General features: G+C 41.2%; 1 protein-coding gene across 1 annotated transcript; it reads right to left on the bottom strand.

Annotated features, from left to right (window-relative positions):
• Positions 1-582: 582 nt before the first annotated feature.
• On the bottom strand, positions 583-14,151 carry wnt5a (wingless-type MMTV integration site family, member 5a). The gene is made up of 5 exons (XM_048211106.1): positions 13,557-14,151; positions 12,250-12,368; positions 6,966-7,213; positions 3,152-3,444; positions 583-1,759 (listed from the first exon to the last, which is right to left on the bottom strand). The coding sequence occupies exons 2-5, from the start codon at positions 12,360-12,362 to the stop codon at positions 1,301-1,303; spliced, it is 1,113 nt and encodes a 370-aa protein (XP_048067063.1). The 5' UTR covers positions 12,363-12,368; positions 13,557-14,151; the 3' UTR covers positions 583-1,300.
• Positions 14,152-14,736: the final 585 nt, after the last annotated feature.

Consider the following 14,736-nt stretch of genomic DNA (forward strand, 5'->3'; position numbering starts at 1 on the left):
CACACACAAAAACGGCGTGTTTTTGCTCACACCCAAATAGGGGCAAATTTGGATATAATAAATGGTCTGTGGGGGATTTTGAGCTGAAACTTCACAGACACATTCTGGAGACACCAGAGACTAATATTACATCTTGTGAAAGAGGCATAATATAGTAGGTCCCCCTTAAATGGTGAGAACAGTGTGTCAGCAGCCATCAGGTGCTCCCCATACAATTGGAGCAGATCTCTCCACTTTTTAGTGCCACGGGCAATTCGAGTAACCGAACACAAAAATAAACCAACCTTCTGCAATGTCAGTGTTGATACTTACATATTTACCCACATATGTCATAGATATTCCCTTTTCAGTGAGGTACTTCAACTTGATCTTCCACTATATGTGAGAGAACATCCAGCTAATAAAATGAGATCACCTGATAATATTTTTATATATTGGCAAAAAGTATTGATTTATAAAGAAAACAGATATGATCCTAATTATGAGTATATGAATTTTTGTGTAGTCCATTGGTAGTGTACATTGGAATATACTTCAAATCTACTTTACTCTTTCCCCACAGATGATAAAATTTTCTGAAAATCCATGTTTTCACTGCTTTATGGTTGTGGATGCTATTATACATCTACTGAAAGAGTACAGAATCTCTGGATCAAAACACAGGTGAAGAAGAAGCAATTGATAGAAGCATTGCTGACGCACATGTAAAATAACGTGATCATCAAACATTAAACAGCATATAAATCAAACGTTACTGAAAGAAATGATGAACCCTTGAAGAGGAAACGACTTTGAAGCTTTGAGGTGTTGATGGACTCGATCTACTCCATCTGTGTTTTCATCATCGCTCTGAATCCCAACAAAGTCTTTGATTGTCTCTGCTTTTTGCATGAAAACTATGAATCTTACCCATATTCAAGTGTTGATAAAAGTGGATGCATGAAGCTAGAATCAATTCATCAAAAAGTTAAGGTAGATATTTTTACAAGGTAAACAGGTTTTTATTTTGCATTGTGGTTCCTCATGTGAAGCCCCCAAATGAATGGATAAAATCTGGATCATGCCCACGACTCTGTATTTGAGCTCTTTTAAGTTAAAAAAATAAATGAGAAAAGAACCATCTGAGAAAATAAATATATAATGATATTTGCAGTTTCTTTATATGCCTTGTACATAGTACTTCGAAATTGTTAGAAAAGCAATCTGTCTCTGTCACAATGGTTTCAGCTCTATAAATATAATTTATTTAGTTGTTCCTTCTCTTCCTCTTTCGCATGCTCTCATTACTCGCTACACACTACTACTTGCAAACAAACTGGTCGACTGTGCGTGAACAGCGCTTGCATTTGACGTAGCAGCACCAGTGGAACTTGCAGTGGCAGCGCTCGACCAGCTGAACCTTGTACTGATCGTAACCTCGACCGCAACACATGAGTGCGCAGCCGTCCATGCCTTCAGACGTCTTGTTACAGAGGCGACCTTGAGTTCCTAAAGAGCCAGTAGACTTGTTTCCTATGCAGTAATCCGGACTGGGGTCTATGTACACCAGATCGTGGCTAGTAGGAGAGTTAAATTTGGAGTGAACTTGAATGAGCTTTCCACGGCTGTTCAGCTTCATGGCAGCGGCACTGTCGTATTTCTCCTTCAGAGCGTCGCCCACCTTGCGGAAATCCGCAAGTTGCAACCAGCATGTTTTAAGGCTGCAGGAGCCAGACACGCCGTGACACTTACAGGACACGTGGGCGAGATCTGATGCCATCTGTGACAGAAAGAGTTTATTAGATAGAAAGGATCATGATAAAGTGAGATGCTAAGGATGGTGAGAGCTTGAATCAAGAGTTTTCAGTCCATGTCCATGTCCAAACCGTATGTCCATCCTTTAGTAAGAAGAATCTTACTAAAGGATGGACACAAGTGAAGAAGAAAATCTCATGGAAGCCTTTCTTTCTCAAAATTACGAATTTTTGGGTAACACTTTACTTGAAGGGGTGTGCATAAGACTGACATGACACCTTCATAATCATGACATGACACATGTCATGAATATGAAGGAGGTTTTATGAATGTTTATGACAACTGTCATTAAGTGTAATTCGCTCAATTATGTCATTTTTAATGCAAAGATGACATTGTTTGAGATGTCTTTGTTACGACAACTTGACATAAACCAATACATCATAACCTGTCAGTGTCTTTGTCATGACAACTTGACATTAGCAAAACATCATAACCTGTCATAAACATGACATAGCAGATTAATTATCAAACTTAAAAAAACGACTTAGCTTTATGGGTTAACATTACATTACATTATTTTGGTAACACTTCAGTATAGGGAACACATATATAAACGATTAACTATGACTTTTCCCTCAATAAACTCTTAATTTACTGCTTATTATAGTTAATTGTTAGGTTTAGGTATTGGGTAGGATTAAGAATGTAGAATAAGGTCATGCAGAATAAGGCATTAATATGTGCTTTATAAGTACTAATAAACAGCCAATATTTTAGCCATTTGAATGCTAATAGTAATAAGCAACTAGTTAAAAGACCCTAAAATAAAGTGTTACCATTATTTTATAACAGTGTCATCTTTTTTACGAAATTTGAAATTGTCTATTATCTGACCTTCTGTTGGTGGAAACTTAAAAAAACAAAAAAACAAAACAAAAAAAAAAACATGAAATGAAAAATAGTCATGACGCTGTTATAAAATTATTTGTCAAGAGTATTGTCACTTAATGACAAGTTCAATTTGTACCACTGTACTTGAGCTCAAGATACATATTTATGACACTGTTATAATGGCCTCATGACAGCCAATGTCAAAACCAACCACATGACAGTTTAATGTAATGTTAACCCATAAAGCTAAATAATGTCAAGATGTCATGACAAAGACACTGACAGGTTATGATGTATTAGTTTATGTCAAGTTGTCATAACTCGGACATCTCAAACAATGTCATCTTTGCATTAAAAATGACATAATTGAGCGAATTACACTTAATGACAGTTGTCATAAACATTCATAAAACCTCCTTCATATTCATGACATGTGTCATGTCATGATTATGAAGGTGTCATGTCAGTCTTATGCACACCCCTTCAAGTAAAGTGTTACCAATTTTTGTATTTGCTGTCTTACCCTCCGTCCCGCCTCATTGTTATGAAGGTTCATCAGCAGTCTGGCACTTTCCACAGAGCCTTTGGCGAAGGTTTTTTCCCGTTCACGGGCATCCACAAACTCTTTGCTGAAGCGGTACCCATAATTGAGGTTGTCACCGCAGCCGCCCCACAGCCAGTCTCGCGGCAGATCTTTAGGTCTCGCCGCCCTGCTGCAGCCGCAGCTCGACAGCTCCCCCTCTCTGCAGGCACGACTCACTGCGTTCACCACACCTGCAGCACTGATAGCGTATGTGAACGCTGTCTCTCTGCTCCCTGGAAAATTCACATTTAGCTTTCTTTATTTGCTTTTATCATACTTTTACAATGAGAAACAGTGTAACAAATAAATCTTATGAACACTGGAATGAACAGGAATGTAAAACTCAGTTCCTGGAGGGCCACCACAGCCCTGCAGAGTTTAGCTTCAGCCCTAATTAAACGCACCCGATTCCAGCTCAAGTCCTTCAGGCTTATTTTAAAACTGCAGGTAAGTCTGTTGGAGCAGGGTTAGAACTAAACTCTGCAGGTCTGCAGCCCTCCAGGAACTGAGTTGTGCACCCCTGCTGTAGGACGAGGAACTGCAGATAACAGATGGCACGTAATAGAAGGGAGAGAATTTTATCCACTCAAGTTCATTTATTTGGAATGTTCATTTTCGTCTTTTCAGATCTCAATACACTGTTCCCATACTGTCAGAACAAAGGTACGGTGCTTGTCACTGGGGCAGTACCCTAAGGTACAAAGATAAAGTACATTTTAGTACTTTTTAAAGTACTAAAATGTACCTTTAAAGGATTAGTTCACTTTCAAATAAAAATTTCCTGATAATTTACTTACCCCAATGTCATCCAAGATGTTCATGTCCTTCTTTCTTCAGTCAAAAAGAAATTAAGGTTTTTGATGAAAACATTCCAGGATTATTTTCCTTATGGTGGATTTCACCTGATAATATTTTGATATATTGGCAAAAAAGTATTGATTTATAAAGAAAACAGATATGATCCTAATTCTGAGTATGTGAATTTTTGTGTAGTCCATTGGTAGTGTACATTGGAATATACTTCAAATCTAATGTACTCTTTCCTCACCAATCACAATTAAGGTTTTTGATGAAAACATTCCAGGATTATTTTCCTTATGGTGGACTTCACTGGACTCCAAACAGTTGAAGGTCAAAATTACAGTTTTCAGTGCAGCTTTAAATGATCCCAGACAAGGAATAAGGGTCTTATCTAGCGAAAAGATCGGGCATTTTCAAAAAAAAAAAAAAATGTAAATGTATATGCTTTATATAAACAAATGATCGCCTTTCAAGTGGTTCCGCCAAAACTACACTTTTGTATTCTTCAAAAACCTTAAGCTGTATGTCCTACACCTTCCCTCTTCTACTTACGGAAAAAATGGAACTGGCGCTGTGTTCGTTCCGTAAGTAGAATAGGACATACAGCGTAAGCTTTTTGAAGAATACGGAAGGCGGAATGGCGGAAGCATATACAGTTGTATTTTTTTTAGAAAATGACCAATTGTTTCGCTTGATAAGACTCTTATTCCTCGTCTGGTATCGTTTAAAGCCCTTTGAAGCTGCACTGAAACTGTAATTTTGACCTTCAACCGTCTCGAGTCCATTGAAGTCCACTATAAGGAGAATAATCCTAGAATTTTTCATTAAAAACCCTCATTTCTTTTTGACTGAAGAAAGAAGGATATGGACATCGTGGATGACATGGGGGTGAGTAAAATTTTATTTGAAAGTGGACTAATCCTTTAAGGTACTAATATGCACCATTTAGGGGTAAGTAAGGTACAAAGATGTACCTTTTCACTTTTGTATCTTAGGGTACTGCCCCAGTGACATCGCCGTACCTTTTCCTTTTTTCTGATAGTGCATTCACCAAACTAAACTGGTTATCGGTTGGATTTATCTTGATGAACACCGTCCTGCTCAATAGTTTTTTAACATTAGAAAAGCTGTTTCACTCAGAAATATGTCACACTACTAAGTCTAGTCAGCCATAACTTCTGTTACATGATGACTTTTAGTTTGCTCAGCAGGATAATAATAATGAGAACATTTGAAATAAAAAACAGTAAGATATTGACGTAATGACATACAGTAATATTTATTTTGACTCTGACATAACTCATTTAGCCTCGATTGGTTGAAGACTCGGACTCGAATAAGGTGGACTCGAACACAACACTACTAACAGCCTGTGCCATCTAGAGTTTCATGACAGAACTTGTAATTATACATAATTATACATAATTTACTGTTATTTCTGGAGTAAGTACATATGGTAACATGTAACAATGTCACCTTAAAATAAACTTTCTTTTCTTTTTTTTTTTGCAGTTCCAGAGTGGTTAATCAAATTGGTTATAGCTCAGTTGAAAGAAACATAAAGTAATATTAATAACAAATAAATATTTCTGGAATTGAGTGGCCATGATCGAAGATGGCAGCAAATCAAATCACGTACTTCTCAAAGTCTTGCACCAGACATGGAACATCCATAAAGATGAATGGGAATGGGACTGGGAATGCTCACAGGTAGCTTCATCCATAGGGATGTATTGGTGCATGTGTTGGTGGCTTTTTAGACTAACTTGTTTAATTGGTTTTCAAAGAACAAATGACTGAATGATTCTTCCCTCCATGTTGGAGAGAAAACAGGTTGCATGTTGATCTGCCAGTCTTGGGTCTTTCATGCTCTGCTCTTGTTTTTTGCATAATGATGCATTTAATAATTAATGGCTATTGTGCTATTCATATCATTACAAATGTTCATAATGTTGTTGTAGATTAAATATAACACAGATAACATTAAATAAATATTTTTCAACAGGTTAGAAATTGATTATTAATAACTCAAAGCTAAATAGCTCAAAAGACATTAGAGAGCAGATGGCACTGTATATTTTTTAATCGCTCTCGCAGTACTACATACACCGATCGATCTGTGCAGCGCCACTTCAAGTCCGATACACCTAACTTATTCTAATCTCACATACCATATAGGATGCAGACTGTGCACACTGGGACTTGTTGGAATTGGAAATGAATGAAAATTTGAAGTTTTTGTCTGTTTGAGTTAATTATTAAAAGAAACAAAAGACAACCCCAATTTTGATGATGCCTGGCCTCTCTTGATGTGACAAGGTGCTATGGTGTTCTTTTTGGGGCATAATTGGTGTGATCTAGGGTTATGGGGAAGTGAAGACTTGTAAAGCTCTAAGGCTTTCCCCTGACTGTCCCAGAAAAACCTTTGAGAGTGTCAAAAACAGTGCCATCTGGTGGCTAGTAAAAACATAGCAGTCAAAAGCCTGTGAAAGAAGCTCCGTCAGATGAAGCAGCCACACACTTCATAAATAGTTTTAATGTTATTTGCACAAATGTGTGTGTGTGTGTGTGTGTGTTGAATTTCTCTCTCTGATAAATTCATGTACCCATTAAAGTATAATAGAGGATTAATGTACATATATATGATATATTCTTCATATTACTTTTATGACTGGGTATTTAAAAATGTAATTTAATAAATTTGAATGAAAACTCAAAGTAAGATCTGGGGTTCGAACATTCCGATACGCAATGTGATTGGACAGAAAGCAAGGCTTTGTTTGTCGTCGATCACGTGAATCTGTGAAACCAATACACTCCCCGATACAGGGCTTCACTGGAGATTGTGCTTTGTGTTTGATACGTGCCTCAAAGCTTCAGTGTCATGTGTAACATCACTAGTGTGATCATTGTGAACTGTTGTTAAAAGGAAAAGAGCTGCCTGAAGTCGTACCTATCTGCATGACTCTGCCGAACACTGAGGAGTTGTCCACTGTGCTGCAGTTCCAGCGGCGCTGGCGAAACTGGTATTGGCACTCCTGGATGCCCGTCTTGGCACCCTCTCCAATGAACTGCATGTGATCCTGGTACAGCTGGCAAAGCTTCCTCTGACCTTTGGACAGTCCTTCCAGTTGACTGCACAGCGGCTGACCTCCTATGATATACGCCTCTGGTATCAGGAGGGGGTTCATTGCTAGAGACCTGAAAACATGCACATGCATTAACACACATTCAGAACAGAATATTCATCTTCCAATATTTTTGAGATGATAATATGTTGATTTAGTTTGACAGGACTGCTGAAACCAAGGTCCGACCCCAAAATCACTCCAAATTCCTGACTTAATCTTTTGTCTCTTGACCACTGTAGTCAAGGTATGCGTTCTTGAGAATTTCATCTTTGTTGGTAAATACAATAACCGTGTTTCCCTGTCATGGGAACTGTCGACGCTGCGTCATGATGCTTTGGGAACACCTCTGCGTGATTGCGTCGTGAAGCACTCTTGTATCTAACCAATGATGTGACGAGACGTCAGAAGCGGGTGACGTCACGTACCAGGAAACTATAAAGCATACCCAGAACAAAGAACGCTAGCTTCTGTTATCTTCAGCTCTATGTTATCTTGTGTGTCTTATTTGGTGTTGTTTGTCTATCTACAAAAGTCACGATCTCTTCGTCTGAGGACAAGAGTATCAACATTCACACCACGCATATATATATATATATATATATATATATATATATATATATATATATATATATATATATTATTAAGATACAATATTAAGAATGACGGATAAGCAGCAATTCACCAAGTGTGTTCATCCCTGCACCCGATTTATCAGGGGTGGGGATACACATGAGATGTGTGTTGTCTGCATGGGAGTTGAGCATGCCCAAGCAGCTCTCGAGGGAGCTGTCTGTGTGCACTGTGAGAAGCTCACTCTCAGAACTCTGAGATCCTTTGATAAAAAGGAGGGTGCCGCGGCTAGTGTTCCCCACGGATCAGGTCCCACTGCTGCCGAGGCACAGCTGCGACTCCATTCGTGGGGTTCACAGATGGATCTGACAGAGGGGTTAGAGACGGGCCCAGTCTTATCTCTGCCTTCACCTGTCAGACCCAGTGTCTCTCCTCTGGTGGCAGAAGCACGCGCTGCGGTTTATTCCCCCCGGAGAGAGACACCGCCGCTTCATCTATCTTCCTCTGAGGAGGTAGATGTGATGAGCATCGAGACTGGTGATGAGGACCCGCCATCCTCATCTCCAGCCTATGTGGAGCTCTTGGAGGTAGTGACCAGGACATTAGACAAGTTAAAAAACTGACTGGCCCGCAGAAAGGGGAGAAGTAAAAACGAAAAGCAAACTTGATGAGCGCTTTCTCCCCGTATGGTCACTACCCCAGCATCGGGGTCTGCCCTTCTTTCCCGATCTCTACACCGAGGTGTCGTGATCGTGGAAGAGGCCAGTACAGTATCGTGTTTTCAGCCCCCAAACATCAACGTACAGTAACATCATGGGGCTGAAACAGCATGGCTATGGAGCGATGCCTCGGGTTGAAGAGACGCTCGCGAGCTATCTCTCGCCCGAGTCCGCATCGTCCCTAAAAACCCCGACGCTGCCCACCAAGCCATTAAAGACAACATCGGGCTTGGTGGGCAAAGCTTATTCGGTGGCAGGTCAGGCAGCAGCGTGTCTTCACACTATGTCTATACTACAGGCATATCAAGCCGACCTGCTGGGGGAGATAGATGAGAGCGGGGATGCCACTTTTGAGTGTATTCAGGAGTTGAGGAAAACGACTGATCTAGCTCTCCGGGCCAACAAGGAGACCGGCCAAGTCAATAGGCTGTTCTATGGCAGCCCTGGTGGCCACGGAGAGGCACTTGTGGTTAAATTTGTCCGATATAAAAGACAGGGACAAAACCACGCTTATGGATGTGCCGCTCTCTCCTGCGGGCCTCTTCGGCAATGCTGTAACATCGGTCATCGAGAGGTTGCAGGAGACGAAAAAACAGCTGCGTTCCAAAGATTTCTTCCCTGCCGCATCAAACCTTCCCTGCCACACCTCCACCTAAGACTGCTGAGCGGGAGCAGTCTCGGCCGTCGACGAGCTCCTCCGTGCACAGAGCGCAACAGAAAGCCAGTGTGGCCACCCGCAATCCCCCGCAGAAAGCTTGGGGATCGGGGCGGTCAACACAGGCGAAGCCTTTGAGGGGTAAAACGGATCTGAGGACCGTTATTATCACCAAGAAGCCTTCAAAAAGGTCCTGACGCTTGTGGTCCAGGACCTACGAGGGCAGCCCCCTCTGGAGAGGGTCTGGTGTTAAAATATTGGGCACCCGTCCCTCTTCGGCACCCTCAGGGGGCCGTTATGCCAACCCTGACACCCAGTGTGCATCAGGGTGCAGCAGTCTCCACTGACCCTCCGAGGGGGGCCAGTTATCACTTGATTCGTCTGTTCTCTGCTGGTGCGCTGCGTCAGAGCGCCGAATCAAGTGCTCAAAAAACACCAGTGGCCAGTCTCGAGAGAGAGTCTCGGAAACTTCTCCTGAATATTTCAAAATGGGTGCTGCTCATTATAGAAAAGAATTCAGTTTGGGTCTCGCCCGCCCAGATTCAATGGGGTCCTTCCCACAGTGGTGAACCCCGAGCAGTCTCTGGTTATGGAACAGGAAGTTATGACGCTCTTGTAGAAAGGTTCTACAGCCGTTACTTCATTGTTCCAAAGAAGGATGGAGGACTGCGTCCTATCATAGATTTACGTGTGCTAAATCGATCCATACAAAAGCTCAAGTTCAAGATGCTAGCACTCAAACAGATTATCCCACAGATCATGCCCGAGGATTTGGTTTGTGGCGATAGACCTGAAAGACGCTTAGGGTTTGCTTTCGGGGACGAAGCTTATAAATACAGGGTTCTTCCTTTCCTATCCTTATCACCCCGCACATTTACAATGCAGCTCTGGCTCCACTGAGACTCCAGGGCATCCGCGTACTGAATTATATCGACGATTGGTTGATCATAGCTCAATCAGAGCATCTGGCAGCTCAACATCGAGATGTTGTTCTGTCTCACATGAAGAGGCTTGGGCTGAGGCTCAATGCCAAGAAAAGTGTGCTGGTTCCAGCTCAAACTCCCAACTACTTAGGGGTAGTCTGGGACTCCACCACGATGCAGGCACATCTTTCTCCTGCTCGTGTGAGTTCCATTCTCTATGCCGTGGTGAATGGGGTGAAATGATGGCGGTATTTCTTGCAATAAAATACTTCCTCCCAGACCTGAGGGGCCATCACGTGGTGGTCCGCACGGACAACATGTCGGTGGTCTCATATATCAACCATCAGGGGGGTCTGCGGTCTCGCCAACTCTACAAATTGGCCCGTCGGATCCTCCTGTGGGCCCAGGGGAAGTTTCTCTCACTGAGAGCAGCATATATCCCAGGGCATCAAAATTTGGGAGCAGACGCCCTGTCGAGGCAGGGGCCGAGGCCCGGGGAGTGGAGACTCCACCCCGAGGTGGTGGAGCTCATTTGGATAAATTTCGGTCAAGCTGAAGTCGATCTATTTGCTTCGGGAGAGTCAACCCAGTGTACACTCTGGTTCTCCCTAATGCATCCAGCACCATTGGGTCTGGATGCCATGGTACAGATGTGTACCATTCTTCACTCCAGAGCTCCCTCCATGAGGAAGCTGTATGTGTATAAATGGAAATTGTTCTCTACTTGTAGACAACGTAATGTGGACCCCGTCCACTCTTCTATTAGCCTTGTGCTTCAATTTCTCCAAGAAAAATTCTCGGATGGTTTATCTCTTTCAACCTTGAAGGTTTATGTTGTGGCCATCTCGGCCTATCATCCTCCTTTGGGGGATTCCTCGATGGGTCGAGACCCCCTTGTTATATGCTTCCTCCGTGTGACCCTGAGGTTGAGGCCTTCAGTGTGTACAAGGACTCCGGCCTGGGACTTGGCTGTGGTATTAGAAGGGTTAGCTGAGGCTCCCTTCAAACCACAAGAGGGTTATTGGCTATTTCATCTCTTAAAAGAATAGGAGATCTCTAAGCACTTTCAGTTGCTCCGTCGTGTCTGGAATTCGCACCTGGAATGGTCAAAGCGTTCCTGCACACTAGACCAGGCTATGTGCCTAAGGTCCCCACCAACGTCCCGGGTCCCATTGTACTTCAGGCCTTCTATCCTCCTCCATTTACAACTTCAGATCAGGAGAAACTCAATCTGCTTTGCCCCGTGAGGGCATATGATGGACATATGTCCACAGAGCTGCCCTGTGGCATAAAACAGCTCAATTGTTGGTGTGCTACGGGTCTCCTAGGAAAGGAGGCCCAGCATCTAAGCAGAGAATGAGCAAGTAAGTGGTCGAGGCTATCTCACTTGCTTACGAGGCGGCTGGACAGCCATCTCCATTAGCTGTCCGTGCCCACTCTACTTAGGGTATGGTGGCCTCAAAGGCCTTAATGTCAGGAGTATCCATTAACGACATATGTGATGCAGCTGGATGGTCATCCCAGCACACATTTATTAGGTTCTACAACCTGGATGTCGGCTCCACTCCGGGGTCATGTATTTTGTCTCAGAGATAACAAACAAGTATTTGGTGCTATGGCGTAGTTGGGACAGCTTTCCCAAAGCATCATGACGCAGTGTCAACAGTTCCCATGAAAGGGAACGTCTCAGGTTACGTATGTAACCCTGGTTCCCTGGATAGTTGCCTTGCCGTACCCCCGGCAGACCTGTGAGCGTCTTGCTTCAGCCATAATCCAGAAGCTAGCGTTCTTTGTTCTGGGTATGCTTTATAGTTTCCAGGTCCGTGACGTCACCTGCTTCTGACATCTCGTCACATCATTGGTTAGATACAAGAGTGCTTCACTACGCAATCACGCAGAGGTGTTCCCAAAGCGGCATGACGCAGCGTCTCGTTCCCTATTCAGGGAACCAGGGTTACATACGTAACCTGAGATGTTTTGTCTTTGTGTAACTGAATGTAGTTTTGGCACATTTCATCAGTGCTCTTGCACAGGGAGTAAATGGTGCTGTGGTCATTAGGGCTGGGTGGATCTGGGTGTCATCTTGAACTGGAATTATGCCTTGAGAATGTCATGGATATCCAGGTTCATGGTCACTTTTTGAACCCCTTCCTTCTGATTAAGACCTGATCCAGGCCATGACCAAACATACTATGATGACTATGAGTAGGTTCAAATAGGTGTTAAAAGAAGCACGTACCACCACGAGTTAGCTTCCACAATCACATGCATAAAGAAGGCACAGAAGGTTATAGCGAGCACAGCGTGTCGTGTGTCCGTGACTGAGCACATCAACTTCAGCTTGACCATCATTCCGGCCTGAAGAAACAAGAGGAAGAGTTACATCTCACACAAAGCTCACATGTTAATGTGTGTCGGGTTAGAGTTTAGTCTCTTACTACAAAAGAGTTAGAGATTATAACTGCATAATAAATTTAGAAACATGAACCACAAAAGATACCTGCGGTTTAGACACATCTAAATTGCAAATGAACTGAATTAGTTCACATATATGAAATGCACAACTGAAAAAGTAAAGTATGAATGTATGTATCAGGTAAAATGTATTGATTTTCTATAAATATACATGTAATAAAGCCCACTGGTTATAGATGTGCATACTGTGTTGTGCATATATTATACATTAATCTTATAATAAACTTTAAATTGGTTACTGTTAAGTTCCCCAAAGTTTAAAAAGATTTTGATTTCAGTTTAAATAAGTCCTAGCCTATACATTATCAGGTATGGCCCATAATGATGTCCTGTATCTGAACAGCATTATATATTATATATTCTGTATAAATCAATCCGACCCTCATTGAATCAGTATGGCACTCAATTTGTCCCCTATTTTTGTCACAGAAAAGAAAAGCTTAATGTAAAAGTAAAATCTAAATGTAAATGTTACAAAGGTCAATACAATGTCAATACAAATGTAAAATGTAAATATTAAATATAATTTTATATGTAGATGTAAATTTATTTAATTAAAAATTAAATATGTGATGTATTTTATGTATTTTTTTAATTTATTTAATTTTTTCCCCCATTTTTAGGGATAAATACCTTTTGTAATGTGTTTTTATTACGCCTATTTTATGTATCTTAATTTTACTTATGTAAAGCGCTTTGAGAAATGACTTTTAAAAGCGCTATACAAAATAAAGTTATGATTATTATTATTATTTACAAGTCGCCTATATGCCAAGTCAATGGATGTCCTTGAAAAGCATGTCTTAGAAATGAAGTGGTTTAAAAGCAAATAATATATGTTATTCCTTCAAGAGACTATAGAAGATTGGATGTAGAATCAATCTCGTTAAATAAAATAAAAAATAAATAAATAAATACATGAATTAATGATGGACATGTAAAACTGAAACCGCTGGAGCCGCAAGATGGCGCCATAAACAACTAATCGTAGATGACAAACTTCATTCCAGATAGATAGATAGATAGATAGATAACACTAACAGAAACAATTAGATCGTTTATAGAACTTACAAGATGTTCCTGTCTGTCCAAGATGGAAATTCAGTTTATTAACAATTCAGTTTTGCTTCCCGTTTTATTCGTCTCAGGAAAACATCCGCTCTGGGCTCTGTATTATTATTATTAACATAAGGGGAGATGCAATCCCAGTGAGTGTTTCTCAAAGACTTTTAATAAATACTCTCAATGCTGCTGAAGTTGACTTTTGCTTGCTTGATTGTCTGGATATTTCTATCTTTCTCCCCAAGATCCATAAAAATGGAAATCCAAAGAAAATCCAAATGTCTGCATGCTACAAAAAAATCACAGTTAATTTCTCCAGCGTTATTCCAGGAGCCTCTTCGCTATTCATTCTCAGTCCCCTCGAATAGCTTAAAAATATTTATTCTCCATCTCGCATATGCTCCTAAATCCGCAAAATCTTACAGGCTCCTTGCGTCAAAGCATTTTAATTGTTGCCGAGAGTAGCGGTCCATTGTTGTGCTGTGTTCAGACAGAGTCTGGTGAAGTGTGATCAGCTGCACAAGGATCTGCGGAGTTTTTCGTTTTCACACTACAAACTCCGCCTGTGATGCGCGCGCTCAAAACACTCGACCACAAACCTTTACCAGTCACAAAACTAGAAGAACTAATCCTATCATCAGCCACTGATGACTGCTCATATTATACTTGGGTCATTCCTCAATTGCGTTGGCAAACGAGGCACAACATTTAAAAATGTTTTGTTTTTAAATGTTTTATTTTTAATGCTACGTAAAGGTATTTAAAATTTGTTTTATATGCTATATCCAGTAAAATAAAATCTTAATAAAAGAACGTTTTTTTTGTTTGTTTGTTTTTTTAACAAAAATCTGGTGTTACAACCACTATGTCTGTGATGTTACCAGTATTTGTAGTAAAATTACTAGTTTAAGAAAAATTAATAACTTTATTAATTGAGTTTAAAGGTGTGTAGGATTTCTGTCCGCTAGAGGTCGCTAGAGGCCTATTCAAAACAAAGGCGTTGCTTGATGACGCCAAGTTTGAGTGCGGAATCTTGGGATATGTGGTCCTCACCGCAACGGACGGTGCAAAAGAATAGGGATTGGACTCGGGAAGAAATCATGTTCATGGATGCGATCATTAACGTTACTGTAGTATGAAGCAGAGCAGGAGCGAGTGTTGTGGAGCTGAACGAGGAGCTGGAGCGATT

This window comes from Megalobrama amblycephala, linkage group LG12 (genome assembly GCF_018812025.1).
Source record: "Megalobrama amblycephala isolate DHTTF-2021 linkage group LG12, ASM1881202v1, whole genome shotgun sequence".
NCBI classification, from domain to species: domain Eukaryota; kingdom Metazoa; phylum Chordata; class Actinopteri; order Cypriniformes; family Xenocyprididae; genus Megalobrama; species Megalobrama amblycephala.

Excerpts from the sequence above, each read along its gene's own strand:
- wnt5a (XM_048211106.1), bottom strand. The coding sequence starts at position 12,362 with ATGATGGTCAAGCTGAAGTTGATGTGCTCAGTCACGGACACACGACAC. Across the intron at positions 3,445-6,965 it reads CGGCAGAGTCATGCAGATAG|GGAGCAGAGAGACAGCGTTC; the intron begins GTACGACTTCAG and ends TGAATTTTCCAG. Across the intron at positions 1,760-3,151 it reads ACAATGAGGCGGGACGGAGG|ATGGCATCAGATCTCGCCCA; the intron begins GTAAGACAGCAA and ends TTTCTGTCACAG.